Source organism: Grampus griseus (genome assembly GCF_964374135.1).
Source record: "Grampus griseus genome assembly, chromosome: 17".
In the NCBI taxonomy this organism is placed as follows: Eukaryota; Metazoa; Chordata; class Mammalia; order Artiodactyla; family Delphinidae; genus Grampus; species Grampus griseus.
Genome location: NC_139011.1, coordinates 8,475,429 through 8,497,142, shown reverse-complemented (window position 1 = coordinate 8,497,142; position 21,714 = coordinate 8,475,429). Strand labels below are relative to the sequence as shown.

The following is a 21,714-nucleotide window of genomic DNA, read 5'->3' as shown; positions in this document are numbered from 1 at the left end:
TCTTCTTAAAATCCTGGCATTTCTCACTGCCTGCCTCCCCATCCCCGGATTTTTAGATTTATATGGACAGTGTGTAGGATCTCCCATCTTTAAAGAGCCCTCCTCTGAATCTGCATTTCTCCTCTGATTTCTCCATCTCCCATTTACACTTCAGCTCCATCTCAGAATGCCAGTTTCAACACCTAGTTGTTCAAGCAGAAACCTGGAAATCGTCCTGGAAGGTAGCATCTCAGCCTTCCATCTCCAGTCCACAGGTGACTGCGTCTGCCTCTCAAATGTCACCTCAGCTGCCTCCCAACCCAGGCCACTGCCTCTGAACTGTGTCCCCACCGCCTACTTGTGCTCCCTGGACTCCTTCCTCCATTCCACAGATGAAAAATGGAACTGGATGTGTGTCACATCTTGCTTCCCCTTACAAACTTTGACTTTCTGTTGCTTTCAGGATAAAACTTAAAAACAAAAAAAAACTTTAACCTGATCTGGCTGGTGTCACTCCAGCCTCATTGCTCATCTCCCTCACTCAGTGTGCTCCAACCACGGTCTTGTAGTTTGTCAGATGTGCCAGGTATTCTGCTTTGTGGCCTCCCCATGTGCCTAGACTCATACCCTCTCCTGTCTTTGCTTCCCCACCCCACTCTGCTTATCCATCTTCATGACTCATTCTAAGCTGAGGAAGACAGAACTAATTTTTTTCAGGACCATTTAATTTAGTTCAGAGGTTTTCTGCTGAAGAATTTATTGATCAAATTATCACTATAATAATTGACATGCTAGACATCATGAGAACCTCTTTAAAAAAAAAGGTTAATTTCCATCTTACTGCAGACATAGCTGTGATTATAATGAAGAGAAAATGTAGCTGTAATCCTTTTTCACTTCTGGACTACTTAATAAGAGTTTATGGGTACCAGTTAGAAAATGGTGCTCCCTGCTATGTATATACTGCCTGGGGTGTATGTCCCAGGTGTCCTTGCCAAACCTAGTTCATCAGATGCATAATGATCTAGCTGTTCATGGATGAGAAGAGAAAGTGGTGGCATGATTATTTATGTATCATAAAACATGACTTTCTCATTATTTTTATAGTGACTCTTCTTGATTACTTGACACTTTATTAATATTTCTCTATGTATCTTATGTTGCAGACTATTCAGACTATGAAGACAGTTCCCTAGAATTTTTGGAAAGGTGCTCTTCTCCACTAACTCGATCTTCTGGGAGTTCTCTGGCTCTACGAAGCATGTTTACGGAGAAAAATACAACATATCAGTACCCAAGGGCAATTTTGTCAGTTGATCTTAGTGGTGAAAGTATGTGTAACCATGTAATGCTTAAAACAAGTCTTAAGATTCTTAAATGTGGAACCGAAAATAAAACATACTTTAATGAGGCCTATCTGAGCAGGGCACACAATTTAAAAAGTTATTCCATGAACTAATATGAAAATCTCAACATTAGAAATTTGAGCTACTTTTTAATTTATATAAAGTAAAATTGGCATTTATACTTAACTGTAGGACAGGTAGTAAGGAAACAATTAGTGTCTACTGTGTACTGGTCTTCTGCAGGTGTTTTTACATGTATTTTCATATTCTTCACTACCAGCTTATAAAGTAGATACTGTTACCCACACTACATAAACAAGCAGAGGCTTATGGGTTAAGTAACTTATGGGGCTAGTTAGCGTTAGAATTAAAACTCATACGAAGGTCTATCTTAACTCCTAAGGTAATGCTTTTTCTGCCAGATATTTATCATAGTCTTAAAAATGCACTTTGAATTCCTGATCACAGATATGTCTGTAACCAAAAGTCTGGAAATGTGATCAGATCAGTGATGTGAACACATTCAGGTATTAAGCACGTAGACAGAAGGCCATGTTAGGTGGTGACACGAGCCCTGGAGTTGGAATCTCTCAGGTTTTCCTGTAAGTCCAGTCCTGACAGTGGAAGGTGTTGAGGACTCTTACCTGCCAGTGTTCTAAGCAATGGGAAGAGGAACTCTCCCAACTGCAGATATTGATGGCTTGAGACCAGAGGTCTAGCACAGTAGGAACCAAAGTCAAGGAGTGAAGAGTAAGGGATGGGGGTTCGTCCTATGTAAAATCCCAGGGATATTTATGGGGAGTGCCCTGTCTTTTCCTTAAGTGCCCTACATGGCAGATGCCAGGTCATGTGTTTTCTCTGGCACTGTTACTGCCTATTCTCTTCCAGGCCTAACTCCCCTCTAGCTCACTGTGGAGAAAAGCATATTCTTCCCTTTCCCCTAAAATAAGCACATAGCACTTTTGAGATTTTAAAATCTCAAATCTAAAAAAAAAAAAATTGGGATTAAGAAAAAGTTCTATTCCCTTTTCTAACAAATACAAGTCCCCTTTTCCCTTTTGGGCCAGTGGTTCTTAACCTCAGGTGTACATTAGATTCATTGGTGTGATGCTAAAATATATGATATCAGGTCCTTCAGCGGAGCACAAATCTGGGATTTCTCGGAGGGTGGGTCCTGGCAAGACAGCCCCAGTAGCCAGGGTTGAAAATCACATAACACCCATACTGTGAGCCATCAAGGTCTCAAAATTGCCTTTTTATACAGAGTGATGGAGAGTGGGAGATAATATCTGGATGGCCGGTGTTGCTGGAACTAGAACACTTGAGAGAGGGCTGGGAAGAGTGCCATGAATGTGTGCCCTCAGTCCCTCTGTCTTTCGCCTGCCCTTCACGTGTTCAAGCGTTGAGCTCTGAGAAGAAAGCTGGAGAGGTTCTCAATGTGCATAAGAGCCACCTGGAGAGCTTCTTAAAACACAGTTCTGGGTCTTACCCATAGTATTTCTGATTTCTGACAAGCTCCCAGGTGATGCTGATGTGGAAACCACACTTTGAGAATACTGTCTGGGGCAACAGCAATGTCAGTTCAAGGGGCAGCAGTTATAAGAGAACAGTGTTCTGTGGCCACTCGGTTGGAGCTGTTGTCCAGGTGGCCATTTCAGTGTGAGAAAGAACTTGTACTTGCTTTTCTTATTTAACTTTCAACCCAGTGGCCCATTTACTTAGCCTCCAGAATTCAGCCAAACACTGCGTTGATGCTTGTGAGTTAGTCGAACTGGATTTTCTGGCCAGTTTTTTAAATTTGCCTTCTGGCACCGTAAAGCCTGGCTGTGTTGGCCATACGAGCCTATGTGAGATATACACTAATTCCTTTCAATGATAGTAGTTTTTAAATTAAATTCATTGCTAACCCTGTTATGAATGCCATTCATTGAATACCACATACGTGCTGCAGCAGTGTTTGAAACTGTTCATCCATGTTCTAGTCTGCCATTTTGAAACATGAACTTGTATTCAAGAAAGCCCAAGAGAAAATACAAATTTTGGATTTAAGTTAGCAAGATTATGAATAAATGAAATTTATTCTTCATGTTCTCAAAACTACCCATATTGTTAATATTAGAAAGATTTTATAATATCTAATTGATTTACTTTTGGTTCCTTGAATGTTTTTTTGTATTTCTGTACCATTGTCTCATTTCTACTGACCTTACTCTCTCCAAGATGTCCTACAATCCTGAAGAGAAGAAAACATTTATTTTTCTAGAAAACATTAACTTTTTATAAATCAGAAACGAAACATTCAAAAACATTGAGTTGGGGAAAAAATAAGCACGATTAGAAGCTGATAAGGAAAACACCAAGTCATATGAAATATTTAAAATATAAATTGCATGAATTATTTAGTTTGAATTCAGGCAACTTCCACCTGGTCTGATTAAGTCTGAAAAATTTTTCTCTATATAACGACTCCCTCCTTCCCTCTTCAGAAACATTCTGGAGTGGCTATCATATGTATCAGGCTTCATCCTAAGCACTGACTACAGAGCATTCAGCAATGCAATGGACTCTTGATTGCCCTCATGGACTCTTGACATTCTAGAAAGGGGAGATGAAAGCAGCAGGTGAAGGAATGGTTGAGAACGTGACTGCAGGTTAGGGTGGTAAGGTAGGGAGGAGCCAGCTCTGCTCTCTGTTCTGAGGAGCAGCCTCCATTCCAGGAGCCTGTGAGCAGTGGTGAGGTCTTGTGTCACGTGCCACGTGATGACTCAGTTTCCCCAACATTTCTCCACCCACACTCCGGCAAACCTTTAGTGCCCTGTCATCATTTCTTTCCCTTTGTCATGATTAAACATTTCCTTATATTTGCCTTGATATTTTTTTTCCTCAATAGCCTGAGCTAAATGATAGTCTTTGACTCAACGCTGTTATAAGTACAACCTAAAGCCTAGGATGTAAATAGAGTTGTATGTAGTGGTCATCAATATAACCTAACTTCTAGGGTATACTTATTTATTTTTTTAAAGATTTTTATCAAAATGAAATTTAAAACATTTTAAAATTCCTTAGGGAACTCATAATCCCAGTTTAAGAAATGCTGAAATCATTAAGAGCACAGGTTGTAGAGTCGGGCAGTCCTGGTGTGCAGTCGGCTTTACCACTAGCTGGCTGCATTACCGAGCAAGTCATGTCATATTTAAAGTGCTTCGGGTGGTACCTGGTGTGTATTAAGTGCAGTGGTAGTTGAAGATACTGTTACTGTTAAGATTCACAGTATTGCTGCTAGGACCCTAGGCAAGCTCCTTCACCTCTCTGAAGTGCTATGTAGCTGTATGGTGCAAATAATGAACCCTGTTCTTTTTACAAGCCGTTGTTGTGAGGATCAGAAGGAATAATGTTTGTGAAAGCATTTGAAAACTGCACATTTTAATTGTTAATATCAACCTTAGCCCTAACCTCTGTAAGCACCTGGACTAAGGGATACTTTCTGAGTTACTTGTAATGGTGTTAACATTAAGATGTAAAACAATCATAGTTGCCTAAGCTTCAAAAATCATTTGTTTCTTTGTCTAGAGACAAATGCTGTATTCCCATTCGTCTGCCCTCCCTTTCTAAATACTTAATAGCTTATAATCACTTCCCATAGTGCCTTTCTTTCTAGAAAATGACGTAAAAATGAAAAAAAATGCTGAGTATGCTTTTATGTATATTCTAGACTTATCGGATGTGGATTTCCTAGATGATTCTTCAACGGAGAGTTTGCTCCTAAGTGGGGATGAGTACAATCAGGACTTTGATTCAACCAATTTTGAGGAATCTCAAGATGAAGATGATGCGCTTAATGAAATTGTGCGATGCATTTGTGAAATGGACGAGGAGAATGGCTTCATGATTCAGGTGACCTGCCTTCCCTTCAGCACTGAATGAGTTAGTTCAGGTGCTCAGCACATTCGTCGGGGCATCTGTGTGTTCTCTTTTTCCTCACCGTCCTTTTGAAGATGGAGGCTTCTAGCTTAGCATCAAGTTTAAAGTACCAGTTGTAATGATTGGCAGATCGCTTCTTCAGATGAAGTAGACTGTTTTCTTATCTGAGGCTCTCTCTCCGGGGTGTTTCTTTTGAGGTCTTCTAGCTGAAATTCTTTTCAAGAGCCATTAAGGTGGCTTAGCATCCACACTGAAGGGTAGACCATAGCCATCCTTTTCCTGCTGGTCTGGATCCTGTTGTTTAATACTTCATGGTATATAGTCACCCTTCAAAGGGTAGAAAAGTTTCCACAGTATTGAAGATTAAAGGAAAGCTTTGTTGCAAGGATTACCATTACAAATACCCTCTCCCTGTAGAAAAGGTATCTTTAAGAAAAAAGGAAAGCATAACCCATATTTTGTGGTTACATTTTGAAGATTCGGAGATGTTAGTTATAGAAACGAAGAAAAAGTAATCCTCTTTTTTCCCCCTTTTCAGTGGTTTTCTCAATAAGGGAACTACAAATTTATAGGTTCACCACACAGGTAGTACTTTAAGAGGTTGTTGCCTAACGCACTGCTACAAAGTCACCTATTTTTTTTTTTAAATTTCTGCACTTCAATAAGCTATTTTTAAGAGTTCTAAGGATGTGTGAAATAGATGGGAGAAATAATCTTATGCCTTTTTTTATGATTAAGCCAGTTTATCAAAGCACATTTTAATGGGTGCAGTGAGAGGAAGTGCTTGAAATAGCTGACTGTTTCAGAAGTGAAATTTCTCGTAAGTCATCACTTGCTTTTGTTACGTGGATTAAGAATTGAACTGGTGGCAGCTGCCGCAGCCGCTGCCGCAGCAAGATTCAGCCAGCTAGTTGAAGAGAAGGGGGTCTGTCTTGATTTCTAGCGAGTAAAGCACAGTTGTTTCCCGGCAGTGTGAAGAGTGCCTGTGCTGGCAGCACAGCGTGTGCATGGGGCTGCTGGAGGAGAGCATCCCGGAGCAGTACCTCTGCTACATCTGCCGGGACCCTCCAGGTAAGCTTCGGTCCCTGTGCTCATCGCAAGGTGTCTGGATGTCTTGTTACGTACAGGTTCCATTGTACGTCAGCTGACTGAGACACCATGACCTCTGTGTCAGCTAGACTCCGCTTCCATGTTAAAATCTAAAATTCACTGTTTGTTATAGTTTCATTTTCTATATTAATTATTTAGGCAAAAGCATTAGCATAAATTCCTCAGCATAAGTAACTACCTTACTGGAAGGAGAGGGTTGTGGCTTTTACCTGAAAAGAACTAGCTCCTTAATCTATTGATTTCTAAATAGGTTAACATATGGCTATTTGAACGGACTCAGAGTCTGAACTCACGCTCTTCCTGACGTGGTTTTGAACGAGTGTCTGATAGTGCAGCAAATGAACCTAACGTCAGAGCAGATGGGATGTCCAGTTATCACGCCCAAGTCCTTTAGTTTACTGACGAGGCAGCTAGGGCACAGAATGTCGCATGCCTCGTGCACAAGGATGGTGCTAGACTGGCCGCACCGAGAGGAAGACCTGTGCCTTTGGGCTCCCTGTCCACTAGGTGCCTTCCTCCACGCAGAGGCTCTCCGAGCAGCAGTGTTCTGCATGTCGTGTGCACTTCATCTCCGAGGCAGAACCCATCTAGACATCTCAAATGAAAGGCTGCTGCCTTGTTCTGTCTATCAGAAATAATAATAATAATAACATTAAGAAGCAGGAGAGTTATCCAAACCTACATGAAGGTAGGCATTTGTTCATTCATTCATCCAGCAGCATTTATCAGATGCCTTTTATTTGCCAAAATCTGTGGTGAGAGGTAAGGTGATTGATTCTAACCACACCTTCCTCTCTCTCACAGCATAGTAGGGGACACAGACATAGAAGCAACTAATTGTAATAGGAAATAATTACTATCGGTGGTGAAGATATAGGATTATATTGGATTCTGTGAGCTCTTAGATGTGAGGGAGGGGTCCTTAGTCAGTTAACTGGAACTCTTTGTTTCGCCCAGTTCAAAACAAATGTTAGTGAGAGAAACAGGTACCCCTGTCTAGTTTCTATCGAGCCCTTTTGGCCTTTTTAGAAAACAGATGACATAAAACAGAGACATAAAAAATGGAAAGCAACACACTCAAGGTTCCTCTGCAGGTGTGACCTGCCACTGACCACATCCTTCATGGAGTTTGTCCTGCTTACCGGGCAGGACATCTGAAGGTGGGAGGAGCTCTCACAGTGCCAACTCCTCCACGCACTGTCTGACTCGTCTTTTGAATTTGTTCTTAGTCCTAGAGCTCGCCTTGTTCACTGAGTGATGTTAATCGGATAGCAGTTGAAGGGAAATCTGAATAAGTGGAATCCTTTGTCACTTTAATGTCAACTTTATCTACAGGTCAGAGATGGAGCGCAAAATACCGTTATGATAAGGATTGGTTGAATAATGGGAGAATGTGTGGGTTATCATTTTTAAAAGAAAACTACTCTCATCTCAATGCCAAAAAGATAGTTTCCACACACCACCTGCTTGCTGATGTCTATGGCGTTACGGAAGTCCTGCATGGGTTACAGCTGAAGATCGGAATCCTAAAGTAAGTGAAGGGCGGCGAAGGGAGGGGCATACTTTAGTGTGAATTTTAATTTAAACTAAATCAGTTGGCTTTTTGCAGGTTCAGATTAGCAACTTGGAAGACAGAATAGATATTTGAACAAATTTTAACTTTAAAAAAAAGGAAAGGTTAGTAACTTTTTGGATGAATAGCTCCTTCATGCCTATTGTCCTGGAATAGAGAAGCGTGGGTGAATAACAACGGCGTCTAGTATTTCAGCAAATGTTAGTCCCGTCACACTGTTTTGTGGGCTCACCTTGTGCACAGAAGTACAGTTGCTGTGGTGAACCGTGTGGTGTGTGTCCTCCTTCAGGAATGCTGTCACGATGAAATAGATGCAAAGGTATATTTTTAAATTACCTTAAGATTGGCTTTGAAGGGAGCCAACAGGTCATGTAATCCATTCGTCTCCTGTGCACCAAATATGTTATAGTCATCCCGGGCAATTTCTCCTTAAAAACAAAGCAAAACAAAAACAGAAAAAACACTGAGCCTCCATACATATCAGAATGTTCTTGAAGTCCTTGTTTTCAGTTCTTCCTAATACCTCCCTAGAATTTCTCTTTAAAAGTATACATATATTATATAAAACAGGGTGATTCACTGGTTCTTCACAAGATTTTCTTTATTTGGCTCACTTGCCTGGGCCGGAAACGTGCCCCTTCCCTTCCTTCCATCTCCGTCCCGCCCCTCCCGCAGTGGCGAGGCCCACTGAGTACTCTGTCCCTGTGGTTCCTTACCGTCCCGTCTCTCTCCTCACCAAGACTGTCTGAGCGGGCTGTTCTTCTCACGTGAACAGTTGCCATACCTTGTAAATTCCTGGTGGCTCCAGTCTTGTGCTCTTTCAGTTCATCCTTCATACTGTTGCCAATGTGATCTAGTAAAAGATAAGGAGGAGTTTGTCTCTTTGGAGCTTAATATACCATCGTGTCTTCCTGGTGCCCAATGCGAAGAGTGCAGGCTCGTTCAGCATGCACTCTGAATCCTTCCACGATGCGTATTCTCTCTGTCATTTTGTTGTCATGTCCTCCCTCTCCTGATTTTTCCCCCAAATGTTCCAGCTATACCAAACCATAATCGCTGAATGAAGCATGCTTTTACATAGCTCCAGGCCTTTACTCACAGCCAGAATAACCTTCCACCATTAGTCCTTCTAGCAAATGCTTTTTCATGATTACCTTCCCAACTAGAGCTGATCGCATCCTTGGCAGACTCCATGCGTACTGATTTCAGGCACTTTGGTGCACCTTGTTTATGTCTGCCTCCCCTTACTAAGCCATGGGTTCCTTGAAGGTAGGGCTTGTGTCTTATTTATCATTTTATTCCTAGAGGTTAGTGGAGGGATAAGTACTCAGTAATTGTTGAATGGAATTTGCTTTGGTTGTATGTCATAAACCTGAATATGGATTTCTTTATAAAAAGGCCATGCAAATGCTGAAACTCAAAGGAGAAACTAAATTATTAAGCTAAGCTTTTTTTTTAAAACCTGGTTGTCCTTGACATCAATATGAATTTCTGTACATTCATAATTTCTCTAAGGATTTCAACTGGACAAATTTTGCCTCATGCCTATAGGCTCTCTTTATGTTAATATTTCTAATAATAATAGTTATTTTCACTAGCTACTATTTATTGGAAGTCTACTACAAAACCTGAAATTGGTGGTTTCATGTGCTATTTCATTTAATCCTTACAATAAAGTTCTTACTTTGTTTGATAGATGGGTAGTCAAAGATAGAGTTTCTGTAACTTGTCCAAACTCCTCCTCTAAGGCACAGCAGGATTCAACACATTGGACTATTGAATTACAAATCTAGCTTTCCTTCTACTATGCCTTTTACTGTTGAAGACTTGTTGTATTTTCTGGCTATTAAACTATTAGGAGTTCAAAAGATAAAATTTATAATTTCAGAAACAAGCCTTATTATTAGAAAGAAAACTAATTTGTCTCCTGGTATTTATCTAATTTGGAAATTATCAGTTCACAAACATTATTGAGCCTTCTCAAAGGTTTATGCCTCCAGAATATCCTCCTTTTACTTACTACAGAATATGATGAATGGATTGCTCTTTTGCTTACTACAGAATTTTAATTACTACAGAATTAACTATGCGATATCATGCTCACATGTTTAGTGAGGATGGGGGAAAAGGGATATTATCATGGACTGTTAGTGAGCATGTAATTAGTACAGCCTCTTTGGAGGCCACTTTGGCAGTACCTGTCAGAATTAAAATGTGCATACATTTTCTAGGAATTTCATATCTAGAAATTTATCTGACTGATAAATTCGCACTTGTGTGCAGAGGTGCAAACACACACACGTGTATTGGCAGGGAATTGGTTGGTGAGACTAAACTGCAGCACATTAATACTGTTCAGCTACTAGAGTGAAAGTAAGGGAAAATCTCTATGTACTGACAAGGCAAGATGCCCTTACGTGTTATATATGAAGAAGGCAAATTGTATGAGAGCCCCATTTGTGTACAAAGAAAAAGTGTGTGCTTACCCACTTAAAAAATAATTTTATATGTACAGAAAAACTGTGGAAGATTATACTTCAGTTATCTATGATTGCCATGGCAGGGAGGTTTTTACTTTGTACACATTTATAATCTGAATTTTTTGTCATGAGGAAGTATCGCTTTTTGATTGACTAAAGATGTTAAAATATGCTCATGTAAAAGTTTTTCATGTTGTACAGTTTTAAAAAATACAGTGAAAAATGAGTAAAAGAAGTGCATATATCAGATGATGATGTGAACTGTCACAAAAGTACATTCATTATTGCTTTTCCACCTGAGTTTTATTTCTGTAAAATTATGAAAATGTACATTTTGGATGAAATTCTGGGGCAGGTTAACCTAGAAAGTACCTTTACTTTTGTCTTGAGTTCCTGACCTCCTGCTAACCTTGTTTGCTTGGCGGTGCTCTAGGTCTTCAATAGGGAGGTGGGGATCGGTCCACCTAAGTCAGTACACTGAACATACAAAAGGCATGGATAACTGAGGGTTAACTATGTAATTGTACATTCTGAAATTTATTGTGGCATTATACTTGTTACTGGACTTTTTTTTTCTGAACTGCTGTTTCTCCAACTTTATTTTAAGGAATAAACATCATCCTGACCTTCGTCTCTGGGCTTGTTCTGGGAAGAGGAAAGATCAAGTAATTGCTGGGGTAGAAAAAAAACTAATGGTGCAAGACACAGTTAATGTGGAAGAAAAGAAGTATCATGTACAGAACCATAAGGAACCACCTCGTTTGCCCCTAAAAGTGGAGGGAACTTATATAACAAGTGAACACAGCTACCAAAAGCCACAAAGTTTTGGTCAAGACTGCAAAACTCTCGCAGACCCTGGGAGCTCAGATGATGATGATGTTAGTAGTTTTGAAGAAGAACAGGAATTTCACATGAGAGATAAAAACCGTTTACAATACCCAGTAAAAGAAGATGGAAAGCCCAGAAAGGTATAACTAGTTCATTTGTCTTTGCTTGGAAATACGATAGAACAAAGGAAAATTTTGTGAAATAAAACATACTGAGATTCCAGATTTTACTTACATTTCCAAGTTCACAAGTACCTTGTTAGGGTAAAGACATTTTTTGCTTTCGCTACAGGAAAACACTGGCCATTTGAACATTTAATTATCCCCTAATTCAGGAATGTAGTAATTCATTAAACTTTTGCCTTAACAAAAGTTTCAAGTTTATAAGTACACTTAGATGCCTCTAAAAACCATGAGCCAAATTTTTTTCCAAATGAGAATGTCTACATGTGAAAACATGAAAGTGCATGTGGGTGTGTATATATTAACATAATTTGTGTTCCTTTTGTATGTGTTTTAGATAAAAAGTGGCACTTTTTATCTAAAAAATCATCTTTTTAAAAATTATAGCATATTTGTATATGCATATCAATCACATTATGCACTAAGTTGAATTCTTATAGCTCTGTGTACATTGAATATTTGTAAACTTATTTCTTGTTCACAACTTAGAGATGTCATGCCTTCATTTTTAATTGATTTTTCAATTAGCAATACTGCTTTAAAATTAGTTCTTTATTTTTCTGGCCTCTTTTATCAAGTAAGTTCTATAAATAAATACTTAACTGAATTTGAAAAGCTTATAGTACCCAAAATTTTGTGGTAAATTATTTTGTCAAATTAATATCCCTCTTATGAAATGAGTTATCGCTGGTGAAACTGAGGTCAGATTTTGTGTGTGTGTTAAGCAGTCTGCACTTTTTAAGTTTTTAAGGGATTTTTCTCTTCCCCTCACCTCATTGATTTAGCTGCAATAATAAAGTCCAGTCTGCAGTTAATTATGCTTTATACTAGCCTTTGCCAACTATCTTAATTTTTTTCCATCATTGCTTTTTGCCTTCACTCCACTTGTGACACGGCTTAGATTAACTGAGGAAGGGGTCAGTCTAAATTAGCTGGGCTTTCTAGTTACAGAATATAATTAGCTCCTTCATTTTTTCAGCAGGTTTTATTGAAGGCCTTCTACCCTGTGTAGCACTCTGCTAGGCACTGTGAAGAGACATAGCAGGCATGTCTGCTTTTCAGGACCATCAGATGTAATTTAGTTATGTGCTAGTACTTCCTTTACGAATATTCTGGGAGTCAGGTTGGATTTTACCTATCATTGTGGGTAGTGATGTTTTTAATGCATCTTTCCCTTTATGACATTACATTTCATCCAATTCTTTGTTTTTTCTGTTGGCTCTTTGGAGAAGAATTCAGCTGAAAGGAATACAGTATTTGTTTATAATGATAAAAAGGGCACTGAAGACCCGGGAGACTCACATCTTCAGTGGCAACTCAATCTCCTTACACACATAGAGAATGTGCAGAATGAAGTCACCAGCAGGATGGACCTGATAGAAAAAGAAGTTGATGGTAATTTAAGAAAGAATTGAAATACAATTGCTGTAGTCTGTAAAGTGTGTTTATTGTACTTTTGAATAATTTAATTGAAGTTATTTGAAGTTTTTAAAATTATGGGACAAAAACTACAGATGCTGTCCAGGCTGATGGAGCTTTGCTGCTCCCTTTACATTGTATTTAACACATCTGGCATTTAGGGTCTTTTAGTCTCAAGACAATATGACTGGATATTTTAGGGATTTTGTTTTTTAAGATGGATATTTATTAAATATTGCCTACCTGCCAGGCTCAGTATATACCATATGGAATATTTATTATTTAATGAAAAACAATAATATTATTATTCACTGAATAATATTATTCAATAAATTATTATTCAATAAATAATATTCAGTGAATATTTTCATTGAACTGTGTTTTTTTTTGGAAGTCAGCATAAGGACTTTAAGCATATTTGAAATGTGGGGGAAAACATTTTGTTTTCACTTTGGACAGTGTTTGTTAAGTGAAATTAATAACAAAGAAGTCCTGCAAGTTTAAGTAGATAAAGCTTAAGTTTGCATACACATTTTCAAATGTTTTCTTTTATATTTAAAAATTTTATTGCACCGGAGCCCTAAGGAGTGGACAGGAAAAATGTTATCCCCATTTTATAGTTGAGAAAATAGAGTACTTTAGATTACTCAATTCCTAATCTAGTGTTTTCCGGTGCTTTTTGACTGCATTTTCTTAACCTCATAGATTGTATCTCCTGCCCACCCCCCCCCTTTTTTTATTTGCGAAAGTATGTGCTACTTTCATCCCCCAGTAAGTTAGAGTTTCTACTGCTTCGTTTTTCCCTGTGAAAAGAAGAAATGGAAACCCATTTCAGAAGCATCTTCTGTTTGGTTATAAGCCAGTTGTAGAGTTAGTTTAGTTAGTTTTAAGTAGATTTTTTTAATATATAAATTTATTTTATTTATTTATTTTGGCTGCGTTGGGTCTTCATTGCTGTGCGCGGGCTTTCTCTAGTTGAGGGGAGTGGGGGCTGCTCTTTGTTGTGGTGCGCAGGCTTCTCATTGCGGTGGCTTCTCTTGTTGCGGAGCATGGGCTCTAGGCGCGCTTCAGTAGTTGTGGCTCGTGGGCTCAGTAGTTGTGGTGCATGGGCTTAGTTGCTCTGCGGCATGTGGGATCTTCCTGTACCAGGGCTCGAACCCGTGTCTCCTGTATTGGCAGGCGGATTCTTAACCACTGTGCCACCAGGGAAGCCCTTAAGTAGATTTTTGAAGAAGAAGAAAATGCAACTTGATGCTATCCCCTATTATTATTAATAAAAAGTATAGAATGTAATTAATTGCATTCTGCCTGAACTTCTAATATGCTTCTTTTTTTTTTAAAGTACTGATAAAATAGTGGGAATGAAAGGACACTAAGAAATTTCTACCTCCTTTCCTTTGTTAAAAAGAACTTCTAGATTTAAAAAAATGGTTAGAGTAGCTAAGTTTCATTTAAAATGGAGATGATTTAAGCCTAAATTAATAGAAAGCTTGAGCAGGAACAGGGAATGTTGTTTCCTGTTCCAGAAGAGAGTAAAGGAGACACTCAAAATGCAGTTATTTTTTATCTTTAAAAGGAAAAATTACCTAAAATGACGACAGGTAGAACAACAGATAAAGATTACTGAGAGGGGCTAGAACTCTTGTGGGATGAGGCGTAGAGGATGCTTAACTGCTCAGAAGTGACTTCTGTAGATTGGCTTTCTAGCGAAAGGGAAGTGAACTCTTTCTCCATCACTTTTTCAGCCTTCTAATTATACCATTTTTTGACTGTGTTTCCAGTTGCCGTTTAAATGTGTTTGTTCTTCTCTTCTCTCTTTTAGTTCTGGAAAGCTGGCTTGATTTCACAGGGGAGTTGGAGCCACCTGATCCTCTCACGAGGCTGCCCCAACTTAAACGCCACATCAAACAGCTCCTAATGGACATGGGCAAAGTACAACAAATAGCAACTCTCTGCTCTGTATGACAGCAGTGAACACCTAATGCAAAGAATGTGGCTCTGTTCAGTTGACTAATTTTTATTATCCACACGGCTGCTAAGTGGATAGTTAAAAAGCTTAGTGATGTTTGGTCATTTACTGATTTGTGACATCAATAGGATGGCACCTTGGAAAGGAAAATGAAGAACAACTTTATCAAGGAAGCTAATATTAAAAAAATTTATGAGCTAGATACAAATGATGATGTGTCATATGCCAAGGATCAGTGGAGGTAGAACATAATCTGTGCTGAGGGAATCAGATTGGCAGGATTTTTGAATAGTTGCTAACATGAAGCTCGAGATACCTGTAGAAAGAAATATGGTGTATTACATAGTTTTTAGTAGAAAGATCTATGTTTATAAACCAACATTTGGCCCAAACCAAAAGTGTAGAGGAAATTTAAATTCTGGAGAGTTCTATAAGCTTGTTGTAAGAACTGTCTTCTCTGCAGTTGATCTACCTGCACCGAAGTTTAGAGTATTGAAACTTTTATAGGATCATGAGCTGTTTCTTAGGTGATGAATGTCCTTAATCAGAAAACTGACAGTAGAAGTCTCACTTCTGAGGAAAACAGTTGTGGAATTCTTACTTCATTATGAATATATTGTAAAAACAAACAACAAAATAATTGGAGTTTATTGCTGGCATTAAGCTCACTGTAAAAAACAGAATGGCTCGCAGAAGGGTCAGTGTGCCAAATGATGATGATACTGCTGGAAAGAGAATTTTAAATCCTGTGGGAGTTCTCTCACCCAAGTCTTACATAATGCCATCAGCCCATCAGAAACGCATATATCACATATACTATATAGAGAATATATATGGTCAAATTTCAGTATTCAGGTTTCAACGTACAGTTTGATCCTGAGTATGCTTGGTATTTGCCTTCAGAAAAAAAGAAGTTGTAAATAACCTCAGCTGGGATGAGGAGTGACAAAAATATCAAAATAATTTGTGGCTGTGGATTTTTAACTGCTGGTAGTGGAATACTGGAAAAGCTTCATTTCTGAAGATGAATTTTATTTTTAAAAAATACATACGCACTCAAAACTCTTAGCTTTGATCACAAATGGACAGATTTCTGAAACCAAAGGCAACTCAGTTGCTGTGTCAGCTCTTGCTGGATTTCGAGCCCAGGCCCTCCCGTCTGCCAGTGCTCTTGTGAGTTGTGTGCTGCCCCCAGTGCTCTGCGTGCAGGTATGCGTTAAGTGTGTGTGCTTGTTTGAAACAAACACTCAACGTACATATGTACATAATCTACACATATTTATATCTACACATATCTAGTTTTATTACTATAGACTATAAGAACTGGTGGTTAACATGAAATGTTACCTTTTAACAGACTGTTTTTAAAAATTAAAAATGTATGTACAGGTTTTGAAACTTTTTTAAAAAGAGGAAAAAAGACTGTTAGGAGGCTATTTGATGACATATAACACTTGAATATTTTATGCCTCGTTCTGTTGATCAGTTCTAGCAATCTGTATAAATGCATTTTAGAACTGATGGACAGTAAACTTGAATTTATCTTTGATAAGAATACATGCCACTGTACATTCAGATATTATTTAAATTTGCAAACACACTGTTCTATATGTAAGGTACTGTATGTAAAACTCTTTATTAAAACAATTCCACATATCATAAAATTTCAGCTTGCCTTTTTGCAGCCTTATATTTTGATGTAAAGATGATTAAAAGAATGTGCAAAACAGTCATTAGACATTTTTATTGCCTTTTGACATTCTCCAACTTGACAAATGTGCCAAAGATCACAGACATAAAATACAGCCCTATGTATTACTTACGATACATTAACTTTGTCAAAAATCTTACTGAGAAATGAAAAGCTTTGGTAGAGGGATATGAGGTAGTTATTAAATTTGCATATTAAAGTAAAAATAATAGTGCCTATATTTCATGTGTGGAGTAAATTTGCTAATGTCTCTATTTCAAGTTTGATACTTTGCCTTTCATTTGTGTTTTAAAATAATGGCTCTAATCTTTTCCCTATTATGGTTAAATTCTAGACATTTAATTTATATCTTTTTTTTCAGAATGGAGCAAGTAGCATCCTTAACAGGCTGTGAATAGCGGTGTTGCCTAGATTCTTGTCACATGCACAGAGGACCCTTTGTACCCAGTGGCACTCATATTCTTAATCCCTGATGACCACAGTTAAGTTAATGTGCATTTGTTCTTGGAGTATCTTAAAATTAGATCACTTTATTTGTTAGCAGCCAGCAAACTAGAAGTTCAACTAATAATTAGAATATTGAATTTTTGCTCTGCTTTTATGCATATGAATTGGGAGTCTGAATTTTTACTTTATATTTTTAAAGTAAATCTGTATCAAATTACTTGTATGCACATACCCACTTAATATAGAGTATATCAACAATTGGTTGAAGCCTTTTAGCAACTAGCAGGCCGAGTCATTCCTTATTTAGGAAAGTGAATTCATTTTTGAGAAGTAAGTCCATTGTATGAGGTTTCAGATGAGTTTTCTTTCCACTTAGTCTTACTTAAAAAAAGTGAGTATATATATTTAAATATAAGCAATAAACTAGAGAGGGTGTTTCTTGAAAAGATAACTTTTCATTGCTACCCAGACAGAATAGACTGACATTGGTGGGGAAGGATCCTTCTTAGTATGGTACTGATAAGTATAATTTGTACTTCTTCATACTCCTGTGTGTTTCTACTGACTTATTATTTTCAAACTTAAGAGTAATGCACACTTTCCTTAAAGGAAATTGATTATTCTCATAATTTCAGGTAAAATCCTTTTTCCTGACACTCACCTTATTTCCACTGACGTCCTCTCAGATGTTCATATTCTGTGTGTTCAAAATGAAGGAGCCCATTTCCCCTCCAGCCAACTGGGTCTCCTGCCAGTTTCACTCTCTCTGCTTTAATATCACCACCCTCAGCCCCGGCTTGAAACTTGCAGTCCCTCCCCCTTATCCATTTCTTCACTAGATGTGCTGGTTCCTTAAAATGGATGGTGTCATCTTCCTCCTTCTCAATCCCACCAGTAGTACACCGTCTTTTACAAAATCATGTCATGGAGGTATTACTGTGGGCTTAAGAAATTTTAATTTTCTCTTCATTCTGATTCATCAAAATGGTCACTGTCAAGTTAGGGGATTAACATTGAGTGACTGCTCTGTGCCAGGTATTGTACATGTTACCTGCAGCATCTAATTTCGTTCTTTTGTGGAAAGGTAAGACAGGATCATTTTTAAGATGGGGAAGCTGAGGTTTAGAAACATTTAGAGACTTGTCACATATTAGTGACAGGTTCAAGACGCAAACCCCGTGCTGTTTAAACTCATGTTCTTTTCCTAGCAGGTGTGTTTCACCTATTCTTGTCATTTGTGTTTTCTGATATCATTAGTGACTCCCTATTTCAAACCAAGTCAGGTGTGTGTAATCTGGATCTTTTGTATTTTACCTAACCGATTCTCAAATCCATTTAAATATAGCCTCACTGTTTAGATAGACTATGCTTGTTTCCATCTCTTGCCTTCATATTATTTTCCTCTTCTGGAAAATTCTTCTTTGTTTGTTGTGTCTCTATAAATGCAGACAGTTCTTCAGGTTTCAATTTCTCTTCCTAAGAGAAGCAGTCCATTGTTGAAGGCCTCTTATAGTATCCTGCGTTGTACTGACGTGCAGGAACCACGTCAGTGAATCATATATTTCCTGTAGTGGAGCAGGCGTGAGCTTTGCAATTCTCTCCTCAGATTTTCACTCTGGCGGTTTACCAGCAGTGATCTCTCTGAGCTTTGGTTTTCTTATGTATAAAATGGGAAGAATACTTAGGCTAGAACCTGGTTTTGCGAGTTAAATGAAGCAAATAAAGTATTTAAATTACAAAGTTGAAAATTAAATATAGGGGACACATTGAATGCCATCTGTGTGCCAGCCATTAAGTCATATGGTTGGTTATGGAGTTAATGTTAATGGAACCACAGTCTACAGGCTAACGGAAACATTAAAAAAATTTTTTTTCAACAAGATAGGTGATAGCAAAGAGTATAAGGAACCACAGAGGCAAAAGAAAGGAAAGATAACTAGACTTGTATGTAGGTGGAGAGGTTTGAGGGACATAGAATATATATGTTAATTAAAGTGGTGGTCTTTGAATGTTTTTTGACTGTGACCTCTCTGTAGGAATTTTGAAAAATTGTAATTCATTTCTGGTACCTGGAGATCTGGAGACAAGACTTAAGTGTATTTTGTTTATTTAAGAGGAAGTTGGAGTGAGTCATCTAAGGAAGTTGGAGTGAGGAAGGGGGAAAAGTAGGGAAGGGGAGGAAAAAGCCAAGGTAAATATGCACAATTGAGGACAGTGCTATGGGCAGTGGGGCTTTGATTCTGCCATTTGAAATTGTTCATCATAAATGTAAACAGTTGCAAAGAGTGTGATTTCTAATTTATAAATATTGGCCTATTAAAATCAACCTGTTATCATTTTAAAATGTATACAATAGAATCGATACAATTTTGCTACTTACCAACATCTATTTTAAAAATACATGAGCAAGCTCTTTTTTAACATTTGAAAACTTTACAAATTTTATATTCTGTTTTCTGCCTTTGCAGTTTGCTTCCTAATAGAATGTTATCTTCTTTTATACTTACAGGCCTTTGTCATCCTCTTGTACTTTTGTCCACATACACACAGAAAAGTAAATTGCATTTTTAAAACGTATTTATAGGCTTCTTAATAGAGTATCAAAATACATGAAGCAAACACTAATATCGCTGAATAGAAAATAGAAAAATCTGCAATTATAGTTGAAGATTTTAGCCCTCCTTTAACACTAATTGATAGAACAAGTAGACAGAAAATCAGGATAGAAGACTTGAACAAAGATGAACACTCAACTTGACCTAATTGACATTGATAGAATGTTCCACCCAACAACCTGAGAATACAAATTTCCTCTTTAATACACATGGAACACTCAAAAAGATGGACTACATACTAGACTATAAAACAGCTCTCAACTCATTTAAAATTGAAATGCATAAAATGTTCTCCAACAATAATGGAATTAAACTGGAAATCAGTATTAGATAACTGAAAAAACCCCAAAGTGTTTGGAAATTATCACATACTTGTAAAACAATCCATGACTCAAAAAAGTTACAAGTAAAATTAGAAAATATTTTTAATTGAATGAAAATGAAAATGCATCATGTTAAAATTTGTGGGATGCAGCTCAATATTAGAGGGAAATTTACAGTTTCAAATGCTTATAATAAAAAGCAAGGTACAGATTTTAACTAGACTTGTCATTTTGCAATATATACAAATATTGAATCTTATTGTACACCTGAAACTAATGTCAATTATACCTCAATTAAAAAAATAGACATTTTAAATACAAAAGGTACAAAATCACTGGTTTAAGATTAAAAAAAACTAGAAAAACAAACAAATTAAAACCAAAATAAATGGAAAAAGAAAGAAATGTGCTGAAATCAATGAAACACTAAATGGACGAATAGTAGGGAAGCATCAATATAAATGAAAAAGCTGATTCTTTGCACAGAACGATAAAATTGGTTAACTCCTACATAGACTGATCGGAAATTAGAATGGAAGCGGGAACATTAAAACATACAGTTTTTTTTAAAGGGTATTATGAAAAACCAGTGCCAATAAGTTTAACAGCTTACATGAAACAGAGAAATTCCTCAAAAGATACAAGTTAGCAAAACTGACTCAAGAAATTAAATAAATTGAATTTGAAATTGAAAATGTCCCCTCAGAACTCCAGGCCTTGTGCTCTATAGCCTGCAAGCCACAACTACTGAGCCTGCTTGCCACAGCTACTGAAACCCATGCGCCTAGAGCCCATGCTCCGCAACAAGAGAAGCCACTGCAGTGAGAAGCCCACGCACTGCAATGAAGAGTAGCTCCTGCTCGCTGCAACTAGAAAAAGCCCGTGCCTAGCAACGAAGACCCAATGCAGCTAAAAATAAACAAATTAAAAAAAAAAAAAGGACCCAATCCCTTCTTTAAAAAAAAAAACCAAAAAACTCCAGGCTTAAATGTGACTTCTATCAAACATTTAAGGAAGAAAACTTGATTTTACACAAGCACTGACAGAAAATAGAGAAGAAAGGAACACTTGTTTCAAGACCAACTTTGACCTCATTCCAGAACCAGAAAAAAACACTGCAAGGAAAGGAAATTACAGACTAATACATATCCCTTTTGAACATAGACACAGTCCCCACAAAATATTAGCAATGTGAACCCAGTCATATACAATAAGGATAATATATCAAGATCAAGTTGGGTATTCCACAGGAATACCAATACAAGGAAACCAATACAAAGTTGGTTTAATGTCAGTAAAATAATGAAATTATGTTAATCTCACTAAATTAAGATAAAGGTTTTCATAAATTTCAGCATCCATTCAAGATTAAAAACTACCAGAAAAGGAATAGAAAAGAATTTGCATAACAATAGAGGGCATCTATCAAGAAACTTAAACCTCATAATGGTAAATGAATACTTTTCTCTAAAATAAGGAACAAGTCCAGAATATCCACTATCACCATTATTATCCAACATCAATCTGGAGGTCCTGCTAGTGCAATATGGCACTGGACAATAAAGGAGGAAAAATAAAAGGCATAGCACTTGGAAAGGAAGAAGAAACATTTGCAGGTGACATGCTGTGTACCTGGAAAAGTCTAAGGAGCCTATCAAAATGCCACTAGAACTAATGTTTCTGTACATTAGCAAGGAGATATTGGAAGTTAGAATTTTTTAAATGCCATTTTCAATAGCATAAAAAAAAATACTTAACAGTAAATCTGAAAACATGCAGAACCTGTACAGAGAAAACTACAAAACAATGCC

General features: G+C 37.5%; 1 protein-coding gene across 5 annotated transcripts in view; it reads left to right on the top strand.

The window, feature by feature from the left end:
- Nucleotides 1–16,806, top strand: part of PHF20L1 (PHD finger protein 20 like 1) — a 78,874-nt gene extending 62,068 nt beyond the window's left edge. For all 5 annotated transcript variants that reach the window (XM_082674432.1, XM_082674430.1, XM_082674434.1 and 2 more), the window contains 7 exons: nt 1,146–1,310; nt 5,038–5,219; nt 6,218–6,317; nt 7,692–7,887; nt 11,017–11,377; nt 12,652–12,814; nt 14,661–16,806. In XM_082674432.1, the coding sequence (XP_082530558.1) occupies nt 1,146–1,310; nt 5,038–5,219; nt 6,218–6,317; nt 7,692–7,887; nt 11,017–11,377; nt 12,652–12,814; nt 14,661–14,803 (1,310 nt within the window). In that variant the 3' untranslated portion in view covers nt 14,804–16,806. The remainder of the gene's footprint in view (nt 1–1,145; nt 1,311–5,037; nt 5,220–6,217; nt 6,318–7,691; nt 7,888–11,016; nt 11,378–12,651; nt 12,815–14,660) is intronic.
- The last annotated feature ends 4,908 nt before the right edge of the window (nt 16,807–21,714 follow it).